Below are 16,565 nucleotides of genomic sequence, written 5' to 3'. Positions count from 1 at the left end.
AACTGAGCAAAATATAAAAGAAAAAACAGATGTTGACTCACTGAAGAGATCAAGTACATAAACTCCTGGCCTGCTTAATAAAGGAGGGAAGTAAGAACAAAGACAATACCAGAGAATATACTGAAAGGGAGAATGACCCCCCCAACTGAGAAGATACATTTGTAAACTAGGGCAAATGGGTGACTGCCTTGAAGAATGTAAACAGCCTAAAATTGTTTCAAGAAGCAATACAATATTCACAAAGTCCCAGAGCACTGAAACAGCTCTCAGGTAAAACAGGAGTTACATTCAGATGGTTTTAAAGCCAAGTTCTACATGAATTTCAAGACCATAATTTTTTTTTAATTTTCTAAAAATACTGATTTTTGAGGAAGAGAGCACGAGCTAGGGAGGGACAGAGAGAGAATCCCAGGCAGGCTCTGCACTGTCAGCACAGAGCCTGATGTGGGGGTCAAGCTCACAAATCAAGAGTCGGAAGCTTAACTGACCAAGCTACCCAGGTGTCCCAAGAACATAATTCTAATGTTAATCCACGGAGGTCAACAGACAAAGAGAAATGCTCCAATTAATTTCCTGAAGAAACTGGAGAAAGATGGTACACCTTTCCCTCCTCTTCCCCTCAGAGTCATAGGTAAATTCTTTAAAAAATTAGCAAGTCAGTTCCAGATATTTACTGGACGAACAATATGTTACAAATGAATAGTTTATCCCAATAATGCAAGGATGGTTTGGCAACACATTTAGTGAGAAAAGCGTAAGTCACTAAATGCCCCACATGTCACCAAATGATTTTACCTCTTTACCACAATTTATACTCATTATCTCCATTCACAAATATGGCTGTATATCTAAACAAAGACTCCAATTTTTTTTTTATAATAATTTTTTTTTATGAAATTTATTGACAAATTGGTTTCCATACAACACCCAGTGCTCATCCCAAAAGGTGCCCTCCTCAATACCCATCACCCACCCTCTCCTCCCTCCCACCCCCCATCAACCCTCAGTTTGTTCTCAGTTTTTAACAGTCTCTTATGCTTTGGCTCTCTCCCATTCTAACCTCTTTATTTTTTTTCCTTCCCCTCCCCCATGGGTTCCTGTTAAGTTTCTCAGGATCCACATAAGAGTGAAACCATATGGTATCTGTCTTTCTCTGTATGGCTTATTTCACTTAGCATCACACTCTCCAGTTCCATCCACGTTGCTACAAAAGGCCATATTTCATTTTTTCTCATTGCCACGTAATATTCCATTGTGTATATAAACCACAATTTCTTTATCCATTCATCAGTTGATGGACATTTAGGCTCTTTCCATACTTTGGCTATTGTTGAGAGTGCTGCTATGAACATTGGGGTACAAGTGGCCCTATGCATCAGTGCTCCTGTATCCCTTGGATAAATTCCTAGCAGTGCTATTGCTGGGTCATAGGGTAGGTCTATTTTTAATTTTCTGAGGAACCTCCACACTGCTTTCCAGAGCGGCTGCACCAATTTGCATTCCCGTTTCTCCACATCCTCTCCAGCATCTATAGTCTCCTGATTTGTTCATTTTGGCCACTCTGACTGGCGTGAGGTGATACCTGAGTGTGGTTTTGATTTGTATTTCCCTGATAAGGAGCGACGCTGAACATCTTTTCATGTGCCTGTTGGCCTTCCGGATGTCTTCTTTAGAGAAGTGTCTATTCATGTTTTCTGCCCATTTCTTCACTGGGTTATTTGTTTTTCGGGTGTGGAGTTTGGTGAGCTCTTTATAGATTTTGGATACTAGCCCTTTGTCCGATATGTCATTTGCGAATATCTTTTCCCATTCCGTTGGTTGCCTTTTAGTTTTGTTGGTTGTTTCCTTTGCTGTGCAGAAGCTTTTTATCTTCATAAGGTCCCAGTAATTCACTTTTGCTTTTAATTCCCTTGCCTTTGGGGATGTGTCGAGTAAGAGATTGCTACGGCTGAGGTCAGAGAGGTCTTTTCCTGCTTTCTCCTCTAAGGTTTTGATGGTTTCCTGTCTCACATTCAGGTCCTTTATCCATTTTGAGTTTATTTTTGTGAATGGTGTGAGAAAGTGGTCTAGTTTCAACCTTCTGCATGTTGCTGTCCAGTTCTCCCAGCACCATTTGTTAAAGAGGCTGTCTTTTTTCCATTGGATGTTCTTCCCTGCTTTGTCAAAGATGAGTTGGCCATACGTTTGTGGGTCTAGTTCTGGGGTTTCTATTCTATTCCATTGGTCTATGTGTCTGTTTTGGTGCCAATACCATGCTGTCTTGATGATGACAGCTTTGTAGTAGAGGCTAAAGTCTGGGATTGTGATGCCTCCTGCTTTGGTCTTCTTCTTCAAAATTCCTTTGGCTATTCGGGGCTTTTTGTGGTTCCATATGAATTTTAGGATTGCTTGTTCTAGTTTCGAGAAGAATGCTGGTGCACTTTTGATTGGGATTGCATTGAATGTGTAGATAGCTTTGGGTAGTATTGACATTTTGACAATATTTATTTTTCCAATCCATGAGCAGGGAATGACAAAGACTCCAATTTTAAGGTCACTGAGTTTTGTATTTAGTACCTAACCACTTTATTCTAGAAAGAACAGTTGGAAATGCGTGGTGGGAGATGGGGACAGATAGGTAATCTCATTCATGGTATCGACAAAAACTGTAACACATTAATGACATTTAAATAAGAAAGGTGTACAGCTTATAACCACCACCTGACCAAGTAGAAATATACACAGACCCTTCCAAAATTGTCTCATGGGAACCAGAGTTATCAATATAAAATCATTTTTAAAAATATATACAGAGAGGTAAATACAGAAATAAATGTGAGAATCCCAGGCAGACTCTGCTGACAGTGTGGCACATGACACATGGCTTGAACCCATGAACTGTGAGATCAAGACCTGAGCTGAAATCAAGGAGTCCGCCTCCTAGCTCAGGTCTTGATCACAAGGTTGTGAGTTTAAGCCCCACACTGGGCACAGAGCCTACTTAAAAAAATTTTTTTAGAGCACTTGAGGAAAATCTGACAATTGTAAAAGCAAAAGGATTCACCCAATGAATCTGAAAATAGCTTCGAAAAAAAAATTTTTTTAAAGCGAGAACCCAATGGGTACATGCATTTAAAAAAGAACTATCCTTTTCACTATTAATTAAGCACATGTGGGAATGGGAGGGCCAATTAGAAATCCTGGAAATACAGTGGAAAAATCCTGAAAAAAAATTTTTAAAGCTTATTAAGTGGGAAGTTCTGGAATGGATACTATTAGGGAAAGAATTTGCGGATATGAAGACGTGTTGGGGAATTTGCTTTCAAACTGCAAGACAAGATGAAAGTACAAAAAGGGTGAAAAATAAAAATACAAAATGAAAAGCTCCAGCGTAAAATATCTGAAATGATGATGGCGCCTGGGTGGCTCAGTTGGCTAAGCGTCCAACTTCGGTTCAGGTCATGATCTCGCGGTTTGTGGGTTCAAGCCCCACATTGCTACCAGCTTGGAGCCTGGAGCTTGCTTTGGATGCTGCGTCTCCCTCTCTCTCTCTGCCCCTCCCCTGATCATGCTCTCTCTCTCAAAAATAAACACTAAAAAAAATTTTTTTTAAATGTTGATGATTGAAAATCTCCCACCATTGAAGAGGCAAAGGTCCTCCAGCAATAAACAGCAGTATAGATATAGATGCACATATAGACTCTTACAGGCAGAATACCAGAGCAAAGGGAAAATTATAAAAATGGAAAGATAGGTTCCCTATAAAGGATTCTGTAAAGGATTGACAGACCATACTAGCATTCCCCTCTATAGCAACAGCAACGTAAAGACTAAGGGATCTCTTGAAAACACTTAAAACACACAGCTGCAACTCTAGATGTCCTGTATCCTGATAATTACCATTCAAGAGTGAGGGCAACATGAAGGTATTTTGCAGAGCTACCAAGACAGCCAACTGAGTACTAATAAACCTTTGCTAAAAGAACTACCGACGTCCTTAAGCCAGAAGGAATACAAAGCAAGAACCATTAGTGGCCCATGAAATCCGTAAACTACCTTAGAAAACAGAAAAAACTATATAGACTTCAAAGACTAAATTTTTGTGTGAAAACTCAGACTCAGATAAATCCAGGAAATAATAACCCCAAAGTTCTGAGAGTGAAGGAGGGAATCTCTATCAGGAAGGGCACACAGGGCAGGCAACGCTCTATTTCCTATTCGGCATCTCCACAGCTATTTATAGTTATTCATTAAACAGTATAGATGTTTTACATACTTTTCTGAATGTTGTATAATTCAGTGCCCAGTGCTCCATATATACATACATGTGTGTGTATATATAAGTATATATGTATATGTACATATATATGTATATGTATATAGATAGAACATAGCTGTGAATGCTTTGGGATTCAGGAAATGAGATCAGGGTCTGTGAGCATAGCAGCATTAGTAGAAAACGTGCATTTTGAACTTCACCTGAACAAAAGTCATTATATACATGAAAGCAAGAGAAATTGTTTTATTCTGGGTAGAGACAAGGTGAAGAGAGCTCAATTAAGACTTTAGTGCCATTTCTTTTCTGCTTTATTCTTAACAGGAAGGAAAGCAGGTCTCCTTGGGGAAAGGCATAAATTTAACTAGGGTCATTAGTGACTCTTCCCAGGGCCTCACATGATGCCTCGGATAGTCACGAGCATTGTCCTCCTCTCCTCCGCTCCCCGTGGAAAGACCGTCCTGTTTTTCTCCTCTGTACTTTCCCAGGGGGCCAGAATAACCTTCGCCATTGCTCTCCCCACTCTCCAAAGTCAGACTTGTACCTGTTATCCTTGGGGATATCCTGATGTTTTGTTAGGTTGTTAGGGTGGGGAAACTATGTGCAGAGCAAGGTATGGCCTGAGTCCGTGTTTTGTACAAATGACAAGAAAAACCCATTCGTGCATAGTGACGCATGTTTTTCTAGCACCAGAGGGTCTCACTTGAGCTATTCCATCAGTAGTAGCAGCCGACAACAGCCTGACCTCCTGAGTAGCCAGGCTTTTGCAACAGTCAGAAGATGAGGTAGGAGGAGGTTCGTGAGCTCACCCCCTCCCATGCACACACTGGGACAACAACTACATACGATGAAACACTCGGAAAATGACCCGAAGCCTGGCAGAGAGGATTGTCCGCAGCCAAATACTTAAGAAAATGTCACAGCAAGAAGGGTGAGAGGGACAGAGACAAGGCTGGGAACCAGACCCCCAGTGCAGTGGCCCAGAAGCAGGAGGGGAGATCACAGGCACAGAGGTGATCCCTGAGGAGCAAGGGAATCGAGCCCCACGTCAGGAACTCCTGGGGACCGGCACTGGGAAGATGAGCCCCACACCCCCCACCCCCCGGCTGGCTCGGAACATCAGTGCAGCTCAACTCAGAGCCAGAGGGCTATAGGAACCAGACTCTATTCTTCCAGGGCCATGGTGCCGTATTACTGTCTGAGGCCCAGCACGCAGGCAGCAGCTGGAAAGCACCTGGGTGACACACGAGAGAGTTCTTAATTTTAGGGCATGTGCAGGAAGACCAAGGATCTGGAGTTGTCTCTAGGAATCAAAGTGCCAGTAGATGCCAGTTTACTTGCAGCCCAGCCGGCAGGATGCTGGTGGGAGCCACTTGTGACACTCTCCATCTGCTTTGCTAACACCATTCACCCCACCTAGGCATTGCCCTGCAGACCCACCCCACCCACCCCAGCAGGTGCCCCTGACCCCCAGCAAGTACCACCCTGCCACATGCAGGGGGCAGAGCCCCTCCAAATTGACTCCTGGGGAGGGGAAGGCAGGCCCAGTCACAACAGGAAGGCGTATGCAGACCCACACAGGAGACAACCCTGGAGCTCCTGGTTCTTGTGACCGGGGGCCATTGCCCCACGATATACCTACGTCAAGCCGCTGCTTTCAAGACCAGGAGATGTAGCTGACTTACGTAAATACATAGAAACAAACACGGAGAGTCAGACAAAATGAGACAGAGGAATATACTGCAAATGAGAGAACAAGATAAAACCTTGGAAAAAGAACTCAATGGAATGGAGATTAGCAGTCTCCCTGGTAAAGAGTTTCAAGTAATGGTCATAAAGATGCTCATCAGGTTTGGGCGACCTCCAGGAGAATTTTAACCAAGACAGAAAATGTAAAAACCAACCAAAAGCAAAGAATACAATAACTGAAATGAAAAGTCTCCTAGAAGGACTCAAACGCAGACTGAAAGATGTACAAGACGTCGATGATGTGGAAGGCAGGGTAATGGAAAGCATCCAAGCTACATAGAAACAAGAATAGAAAACCACGAGGATAGGTGAAGGGACCTTTGGGAAACATCAGGTACCCTAACATCCACATGACACGGGTCCCAGAGAGAGAAGCGCAGAAAACTTGACCAAGTAACAGCTGAAAACCTTGCTAAGGTGCGGAAGGAAACACACCCAGGCTCAAGACGCACGGAGAGCCCCAGATAAGATGAGCCCAAGGAAGTCCATGTCTAGACATACAATAATTAAAATGTCAAAGGTTAATGATAAAAAGAGAATTTTAAAATCAGCAAGAGAAAAGCAAAAAGTTACAATCAAGGGAAACCCCATAATATGGCTGTCAGCTGAGTTTTTCAGCAGCAACTCTGTAGGTCAGAGGGAGTGGTTCCAAGATATATTCAAAGTGCTAAAAGGAAAAAACCCTACAACCAAGAACACTCTACCTGGCAAGTTATTCAGAATGGAAGGAGAGACAGAGTTTTCTAGACAGAAGCTAAAGGAGTTCATCAACACTAAATCAGCTTTATAAGAAACGTTCAAGGGACTTTTTTTTTTTTTTAACATTTATTCACTTTTGAGAGAGACAGAGCCAGCGGGGGAGGGGCAGACAGTGGGGGACCAAGGATCTGAAGCAGGCTTTGTGCTGACACAGTGAGCCCGATGCAGGGCTCAATCTCACAAACTGTGAAATCATGACCTGAGCAGAAGGAGGACGCTCAACTGACTCAACCATGTAGGTGCCCCTCAACGGACTTCTTTACATGGAAAAGAAAAGCCAGCCCATAACTAGAAGAAAATTAGTAAAGGAAAAACTTCACTGGTAAAAGCAAACCTGTAGTAAAGACAGGAGATCAGTCACTTATAAAGCTAGTACAGGGGCCCCTGGGTGGCGCAGTCGGTTGGGCGTCCAACTTCAGCCAGGTCACCATCTCGCGGTCCGTGAGTTCGAGCCCCGCGTCGGGCTCTGGGCTGATGGCTCAGAGCCTGGAGCCTGTTTCCCATTCTGTGTCTCCCTCCCTCTTTGCCCCTCCCCCGTTCATGCTCTGTCTCTCTCTGTCCCAAAAATAAATAAACATTAAAAAAAGTTTAAAAAAATAAATAAATAAATAATAAAGCTAGTACAGAGGTTAAAAGACAAAGTAGGAAAATCAATTATATATTTAAAAAAAATTAGTTAAGGGACACACAAAATAAAAAGATGTAAAGTGGTGGCACCTGGGTGGCTCAGCTGGTTAAGCATCCAACTCTGGATTTTGGCATAGGTCATGATCTCACATTTGTAAGATTGAGCCCTGTGTCGGGCTCTGTGCTGACAGCATGAAGCCTGTTTAAGATTCTTTCTCTCTCTCCCCCCCTGCCCCCCGCACCCATCCTTCCCTCCCTCCCTGTAGTCCTCTCCCCACTCACACACACTCTCTCAAAATAAACATTAAAAAAAAATGTAAAATGTGATGTCATATATATAAGATGTGGAGTTTTAGACTGTTCAAACTTTGGTTTGAACTTAAGAGATCACCAATTTAATACAGACTGCTATATAGACAGGATGCATATGTGAACCTCATGGTAATCACAAATCAAAAACCTATGACATACACAAAAAAGGAATTCAAGCATAATACTAAAGAAAGTCATCAAATTACAAAGGGAGCAAGACAAGAAGGAAGGAGAAGAATTCTAAAAACAATCAGAAAACAACAAGATGGCAATAAGTACTTATCAATAATTACTTTAAATGTAAATGGACTAAATGTTCTAATCAAAAGACATAGGAGGGGTGCCTGTGGGAATCAGTCTGTTAAGCTTCCAACTCTGGATTTTGGCTCAGGTCCTAATCTCACAGTTCATGAAATTGAGCCCTATGTCAGGTTCTGTGCTGACAGAGTGGAGCCTCCTTGGGATTCTCTTTCTCTCTCCCAAAATAAATAAACAAACATTTTTAAAAAAGATATAGGGTGAATGAATTGATTTAAAAAAAAAGATCTTAAAAAAATTTTTTTAACATTTATTTATTATTCTGAGACAGAGCATGAGCATGGGAGGGGCAGAGAGAGGAGGAGCCACAGAATCCGAAGCAGGCTCCAGGCTCTGAGCTGTCAGCACAGAGCTCGACCTGGGGCTGGAACTCATAAACCATCAAGTCATGACCTGAGCTGAAGTCAGATGCTTAACCGACTGAGCCACCCAGTCACCCCCAAAAAAGATCCATCTTTTATGCTGCCTACCGAAGACTCACTTCAGATGTAATGACACACACCAAGTTAAGGGAATGAAAAAGATACTCCAGGCAAATGGAAGTGAAAAAAAAAAAAATGCAATAGCAATACTTCTAAAAAAAAAAAAAAATAGACTAACAAGACAAAGAAGGGCATTATATAATGATAAGGGGATCAATCCAACAAGAGGACATAACGGTTATAAACACCTATGCACCGAACATTGGACAACCTCAATACATAAAGCAGGTATTAACAGACATAAAAGGAGAAATGAGCAATAAAGTAACAGTAAGGAACTTTAAAACACCACCTAAATCAACGGATTATCCAGACATAAAAAGAGAGAGGAAACAGTGGCTTTGAGTGACACATTAGACCAGATGGACTTAACAGACATATACAGAACATTCCATCCACAACCAGCATAATACACATTCATTTCAGGGGCATGGAACAATCTTCAGGATACATCACATTTTGCGCCATAAAACAAGTCTCAATAAATTTAAGAAAACTGAAATAATATCCAACATTTGTTCTTTTCTCTCCCTCTTTCTTTTGGTTTATTTTTGGGAGACAGAGCATGAGCAGGGGAGGGGCAGAGAAGGAGGAGGGAGATACAGAACCCCCAACGCAGGGCTCGAACCCATGAGCTGTGAGACCAGGACCTGAGTTGAAGTTGAATGCTCCGGGCGACTGGGTGGCTCAGTCGGTTAAGTGTCCAACTTCAGCTCAGGTCATGATCTCACACTCCGTGAGTTCGAGCCCCGTGTCGGGCTCTGTGCTGACAGCTCAGAGCCTGGAGCCCGCTTCAGATTCTGTGTCCCTATCTCTGCCCCTCCCCTGCTCATGCTCTGTGTCTCTCTGATTCAAAAATAAATAAAAACATTAAAAAAAAACTCTCAAAAAAGAAGTAATTTATTGAAGTTGAATGCTCAACCAACTTAGCCACCCATGCATCCCCCCAACATCTTTTCTGACCACAATAGTAGGAAATTAGAAATCAGTTATAAGAAGAAAAAAAACCTGGAATAAACACAACCACATGGAAACTAAATAACCAATGGGTCAACAAAGAAATCAAAGAGGAAATCCGAAAACACCTTGAGACAAATGAAGACGGAAACACAACAGTTCAAAATCTTTGGGATTTAGCAAAAGCAGTTCTAAGAGGGAAGTTTATGGCAATACAAGCCTCTACCTCATGAAACACAAAAATCTCAGCCTAAACTTATACCTAAAGGAACTAGAAAAAGAACAAAACACAAAGCCCAAAGTTGATAGAAAGAAAGAAACAATAAAGATCAGAGTAAGACATAAAGACTACAAAAATTGATCAGTGAAACTAAGGCCTGTTTCTTTGAAAAGATAAAATTGATAAGCCTTTAGCCAGATACCTCAAGAATAAAAGAAGACTCAAAATCAGAGAGGGAATGTTCTAATGGACGCCACAGAGAGATAAAGGATTAAAAAAGGCTACTACCAAAAATTATACACCAACAAATTGGACAACCTAGAAGAAACGAATAAATTCATAGAAACATACAATCTTCCGAGACTGAATGAGAAAACAATAGACAATAGACTGATTCCTTGTAATGAAGTTGAATCAACAATCCAAAAACTCACAACAAACAAAAGCTCAGGACCAGATGGGTTCACAGGTGAATTCTACCGAACATTTAAAAAAGAGTAGTCACCTATCCTTCTCAAACTATTCCAAAAATAGAAGAGGAAGTAATGCTTCAAAATTCCTTCTATGAAGCCAGCATTAATTATCCTGATACCAAAACCAGACAGACACACACACACACACACACACAAAAAGGAAATTACACACCAATATCCTTGAGGAACATAAATGCAAAATCTTCAACAAAATATAAAACTGAATTCAACAATACATTAAAAGCACCATTCACCACCAAGTGGGATTTATTTCAGCGATGCAAGGTAGTTCACAAATTATCCACAAATCAAAGTAATACATCACATTAATAAAATGAAGGATAAAAATCATATTATCTTGATACAGAAAAAGTATTTGACAAAATTCAACACCCACTAATTACAAAAACTCTCAACCAAGTGGGTCTAGAGGGAACATACATACCTCAACATAATAAAACCCATCTATACAAACCCACAACTAACATCATACTCCACAGTGAAAAGCTAAAAGCTTTTCCTCTAAGATCAGGAATAAGACAAGGGTGTTGACTCTTACACAACACAGTACTGGAATTCCTGGCCACAGCAATGAGAGAAGAAAATAAAAGGCGTCCATGTTAGGGGTGCCTGGGTCCTGGGTCCTGAGCCTGGGGTTAGGGGATCGAGCCCCATATCAGGCTCCGCACTGAGCATGGAGCCTGCTTGGGATTCTGTCTCTTTCTCCCTCTACCCCTCTCCCCTGCTTGTTCTTGCTCTCTCTTAAAAAAAAAAAGAAAAGGCATCCAGATTGCTAAGGGAGTACAGCTTTGCAGATGGCATGATACTATATATAGAAAATCCTAGAAACTCCACCAAAAGAAAACCCATTAGAATAAATGAGTTAAGTTGCAAGATACAAAATTAATATATAGAAATCTGTGGTGTTTCTATATACCAATAGCAAACTAACAGAAAAGGAAATTAAGAAAACATCCTATTTGAAATTACATCATAAAGAATAAAATATCCAGAAATAAATGTAACCGAGGGGGTGAAAGACCTCTACACTGAAACAGTAAGACAATGACGAAAGAAACTGAAAATGACACAATTAGATGGACAGTTACACCACACTCAGATTGGAAGAATACTGTTAAAATGGCCGTACTACCCAAGGCAATCTACATATTCAGTGCAATCCCTATCAAAATGCCAACAGCATTTTTCACAGAAACTAGAAAGTTGTATGGAACCGCAAAGGACCTGAATAGCGAAAGCAGTCCTGACAAAGAACGAAGGTCAAGGAACCCCAATCCCAGATTTCAAGATCTACCACAAAGCTACAATAACCAAAACAGTATGGTACTGGCACAAAAGCAGACAGAAAGATCAACAGAACAGAATGGAGAAACCAGAAATAAAACCACACTTTTATGGTCAATTAACGTATGACACAGTAGGCAATGATATACAATGGGGAAGATAAAGTCTTTTCAGTAAACGTGTTAAAACTGGACAGCTACATGGAGAAGAATGAAACTGGACTACTTCCTTACACGATACACAAAAATAAACTGAAAATGAATTAAAGACCTAAATATAAGACTTGAAACCGTAAAACTCCTAAACTCCAGGCAGTAAACTCTTTGGTCGTGGGCCTTAGCGCTATTTTTTCTGGATCTGTCTACTCAGGCAAGGAAAACAAAAGCAAAAATAAACAAGCGGGACTACATCAAACTAAAAAGCTTTTGCACAGCCAAGGAAATTAAAAAACTTGAAAGGCAACCCCTGGATTCATACAACTCAACGGCAAAAAAACAGTCTGATTAAAAAATGGGCAGAGGACCTGTACAGACACTTTTCTGAAGAAGACATACAGAGGGCCAACAGACACATGAAAAGATGCCCAACATGGCTAAGCAGGGAAATGCCAAGTCCATACCATAACGAGATACCACCTCACACCTGTCAGAATGAATGACTAGTATCAAAAAACAGAGCACATGTTGGCAAGAGTTTGGAGAAGAAGAAAGCCTCAGGCCGTGTTGGTAGGAATGCAAACTGGTGCAGCCACTGTGGAAACAGTATAGACGTTCCTCAAAAAATTAAAAAAAAAATACCATACAATCCAGTAATCCCACTTCTTGGTATTCATACAAAGAAAATGAAAACACTAACTGAAAAAGATCTATGCACCCCTGTGTTTATTGTAGCCTTATTTACAAGAACCAAGATAGGGAAGCAGCCTAAGTATCATCTACGGATAGATGAATGGATAAAGAAAATATATATAGAATGGAATAGTATTGAGCCATAAAAAAGAATGACATCTTGCCATTTGCAGCAACATGGCTGGACCTAGAGGGTATCACGTTAAGTGAAATAAGTTAGAGAATGATAAATACTATGTGAGGTCGCTTAGATGTAGAGTCTAAAAAACCAAACCAACCGAACAAAATAGAAATAGACTCAAGTATACAGAACTGGTAGCTGCCAGAAGGTGGGGGGTGGGGAGGGAGTCGGAGAATGGGCAGAACAGCGGAAGATTAAGAGTACGCGTTTCCAGTTAAAAGTCATGGGGATGAAAAGAACAGCATAGTAAATGTAGTCAATATTGAAATAACTTTGTATGGTGACAGATGGTAACTACACTTACTGTGGTAAGCATTTCCTAATGCATATATTTGCCAAATCACTATGTTGTACAACTGAAACTAATATAATATTGTAGGTCAAATACATACTTAAATTAAAATTTTAAATTAAAAATCAGTGAAGTAAAACATCCTCTTTCTCCCATGCTGAAATCCAAACTCCTTCCTGTTACAAGTTTTTTTCTTAGCGTAATGGAGGGGACATTTTGGGTGAGAAAACGGCAGAGTTTAAGGGAAGACCTTGCTTCAGTCATGGCTGGATCCAGGTGCTCATGCAATAGCTCTGTTTCCCTCTCTTTTGACTTCATTCCCAACTTTCTGTGTGTCATAGCAAAGGAGTCAGTAGCCACTGGAAACATTCACCACTCTTTCAGCTGATCCCCAAGAAGAGAAAGTTTTGGTTTTTGGTTTATTTATTTATGTTTTTGTTTTGTTTTTTACCAAGAGCACCAACCACAGTCCCATGGATGCTTCTAACTGGCCTGGCTTGGGTCACATGCTCACAGGTGGTGGGCAGAGGGAATGAGACATTGTTACTGGCTAGACCTGAGTCACATGCCATCCCCCGGGGGGGGGGGGGTGCATAACCTATGTTCTATCTTGGTTTTCTGGGGGTGGGGGGCAAGGATAACAGCTTTGAGGTATGATTCATATACCATATAATTCACCCATTTAAGATGGACAATTCCCTGATTTTTGCTATATTCACAGAGTTGTGCAACCATCACTACGATCAACTTTAGAACACTGTAATCACCCCCAAAAAGAAACTCCTGCTCATTACCTATCTCCACTGATTCCAACCCCACCCCAGGCAACCACCCCTTTTCTGTCTCTATGAAGTTACCCATTCTGGACACTTCATATAAATGGAATCAAGGGCTGTGGTCTTTTGGAACTGGCTTCTTTAATGTTTTCAGGGTTCCTCCATGTTGTAGTGTGTGACCTTTCTTTTTAAGGGCTTCAGTGATGTGCTGGCTCCCGCTTCCCTTAGGTGGCTCTCCCCCTTCCCTGATGTGTTCCATGTCAGTCACGCAGCGACTCAGACCCTTTGTGTTCAGGTAGGGACCAGGAGGCCATGCAGAATACACAGGTGTACCTGCCCTGGGATTGGGGGCCAGTGTAAGTTACTGCTCCGAGTTTCACCGCAAAGCCACCCTTCATCGTGAACAAGCGTTTTTCAAACTGCTTGCTTCCACTGGAATAAATGATTGTGAGTTTTATCTTTGGTGAAAATGGGCCCTGTGTTTTTCTGGGATAATCCCAGCTGCAAACCTTCTGTGCCTCCTGCTCCCTCCCGGCCCTCGGTTAAGATGCGGAGCCCCACCCCATCGCTATGTGCTCCTTCCCTCCAGGAGAGTGAAGAGGAACTCTACTCCTCCTGCCGCCAGCTGCGAAGGCGGCAGGAAGAGCTGAACAACCAGCTGTTCCTGTACGACACACACCAGAACCTGCGCAATGCCAACCGGGATGCCCTCGTGAAAGAGTTCAACGTCAACGAGAACCAGCTCCAGCTGTACCAGGAGAAGTGCAACCGGAGGTGGGCCAGCCGCTCCCCCACCCGCACATCCCCAGGGCATGCGGGGGGGGGGGGGGGGGGGGGAGGGGGTCAGGCTTCAGGAAAGCCCCCTCCCACCCCCACCTTTAGAAATCCCTTTGGGGGGCGCCTGGGTGGCTCAGTCAGTTAAGTGGTTAAGCAGGTAAGTGGTGAAGCGTCCCACTTCGGCTCAGATCATGATCTCACGGTTCGTTGGAGCCCCACGTCGGGCTCTGTGCTGACAGCTCTGGGGATCCTGGAGCCTGCTTCAGATGCTGTGTCTCCCTCTCTCTCCGCCCCTCTCCCGCTCACACGCTCTCATAAAATAAATAGACGTTCAAAAAAAGAAAGAAAGGAAGAAAGAAATCCTTTGGTCCCTCGACCCTCCGGATCTTTGCCGTATAAATTCACTTAGAGTAATTATCTTATGCCTCTGCACCTTCCCTAAGTCAAATTGTCACCACTAGGAGGAGACATCGCTCTAATAGTGAAAATTAACTATGCCCACTACCTTCTAAATAAAGAACCTTACGAAGTTCGCACCGTCCACTGGTTCTGCGCTGGGGCAGAACCCCACCCCCATCCCCAGGGGAGGCTTCGGGTTGTGCTACAGATGGGCTGGGAGGCAGCCAGGTGTGCCTAGTGTCCTGCAGTGTGCCTGACAGTCCTGCTCAACAGAGACCCATCGAGAAGCAAGTGCCAGGAACAGCCTCTAAGGGGAACCAGTGCACAGACTCCTTCCCCATCTTTGTTACTCCACCAGCACTGCGGCCCCAGCACAGTGCTAGTGAGGAAGGCCAGTTTCAGAGACGTTCCTGTCTTGGCGGGAGGCCCCTCTCCCCCCCTCCTCCCTCTCCCCCAGTCCCCTCTCCCCCCTCTCCCTGTCTCCCCCCAGTCCCCCTCTGCCCCCTCTCCCTTTCTCCCCCAGTCCCCCCTCCCCTCTCCCCCCCCCAGTCCCCCTCGCCCTTTCCCCGTCCCCCTCTCCCCGCCTCCCTCTCCCCGCCTCTCCCCCAGTTCCCCCTCCCCCCGCCTCTCCCCCAGTTCCCCCTCCCCTCTCTCCCGCCCATTCCCCTCTCCCTCCCCCACCGTCCCCCTCTCCCTGCCTCTCTCCCCGCCTCTCTCCCCCAGTCCCCCCTCTCCCTGCCCCCGCCCATCCCCCTCTCCCTCTCTCCCCCCAGTCCCCCTCTGCCCCCTCTCCCTCTCTCCCCCCACTCCCCCTCTCAGCCCTGTTCCATCAGGCCACGGATGCCCTGCAGGGCGTGGACAAAGGTTACACTGTTCCACACATGGCCTGTATCTGAGCCTAACAGATGACTGTGAAATCTGTTTTTTTCAGGTTAAGAGAGAAGAGAGTTAGCAACAGTAGGTTTTACTCATAGACCCTGGGGCACGCGTGTAAGGGTGTCGTGCCCGCGTGTGCTCACATGTAGGAGAATGTCCTCTCTTCAGACCCCGGGGACTTGCTAATCTGTGATGTCTCGTCAAGCCTGGAGTCAAGAGGACACTTTTGAAGACCCACCTGGCATGAGCTGGAGTGACTTCCTGCTCCTTTCTTCATCTTGGACAATTTCTTAACTTATATTTTCTATAGAGGATCATAAAAACGTGTTTCCTCGTTTTTTGGCCTCTCGTGTTCCCAACCTCCTTGAATAAAAGCGGTGAAAATCTTGATCCGTTAGACCTTCTGTGCTCAACCTGTACAGTGAGCAGGACCCTTGTCCAGCCTCTAAGGACCCAAGTAATTGACTTCCGAGGAAGATGAGCCCGATACGTAAGGAACGAATTCATTAGATTCGGAAAAGGACTGTAACTAAAAGGCACGGTTCGGCCTTCCCCTGGGCCCCACGAGTGGCCCTCGCCCCGCTGCACCTCTGCCCGGCTTCTCTGCCCCAGGTCAGCTGACTCAGCTCAGCACCAAAGCCGCAGTGCTCGCGACAGGCCAGCTGCCGTACTGGAGAGGTAGCTGGGGCGTGCGGTCTCTGTTCGTTAGAACGAGCTCCAGTCCGTGGTGGAAACTTGCTTTGGGACTGGCGTTACCGGGGTGGGGGCCCCTTTGATTTAGAAAGTCTGATGGAGAGACCAGAGACCCACTGTAGGCTCGGCCAGCTTCTCACCCCTGCTCTGCCCACTCACGAGCTGGTTGCAGCTCTCCATGGGCTACGGATTTTAACAGGTGATCAGAATTCAGCTCTCTGTGTTGTTCTGCTTTGTGGAGCCACGAGTTAAATCTTAAGCTGTAG

At 43.9% G+C, this 16,565-nt stretch overlaps 1 protein-coding gene across 3 annotated transcripts in view; it reads left to right on the top strand.

The window, feature by feature from the left end:
• Positions 1-15,996, top strand: part of PLCG2 (phospholipase C gamma 2) — a 157,505-nt gene extending 141,509 nt beyond the window's left edge. For all 3 annotated transcript variants that reach the window (XM_047834621.1, XM_047834622.1, XM_047834620.1), the window contains exons 32-33: positions 14,144-14,328; positions 15,662-15,996. In XM_047834621.1, coding sequence (XP_047690577.1) covers positions 14,144-14,328; positions 15,662-15,704 — 228 coding nt within the window. In that variant the 3' untranslated portion in view covers positions 15,705-15,996. The remainder of the gene's footprint in view (positions 1-14,143; positions 14,329-15,661) is intronic.
• Positions 15,997-16,565: the final 569 nt, after the last annotated feature.

The sequence above is a fragment of the Prionailurus viverrinus genome, chromosome E2 (genome assembly GCF_022837055.1).
Source record: "Prionailurus viverrinus isolate Anna chromosome E2, UM_Priviv_1.0, whole genome shotgun sequence".
Lineage (NCBI taxonomy): Eukaryota > Metazoa > Chordata > Mammalia > Carnivora > Felidae > Prionailurus > Prionailurus viverrinus.
Note: the sequence above shows the minus strand (reverse complement) of the source record. Positions and strands in the feature narration are given on the sequence as shown.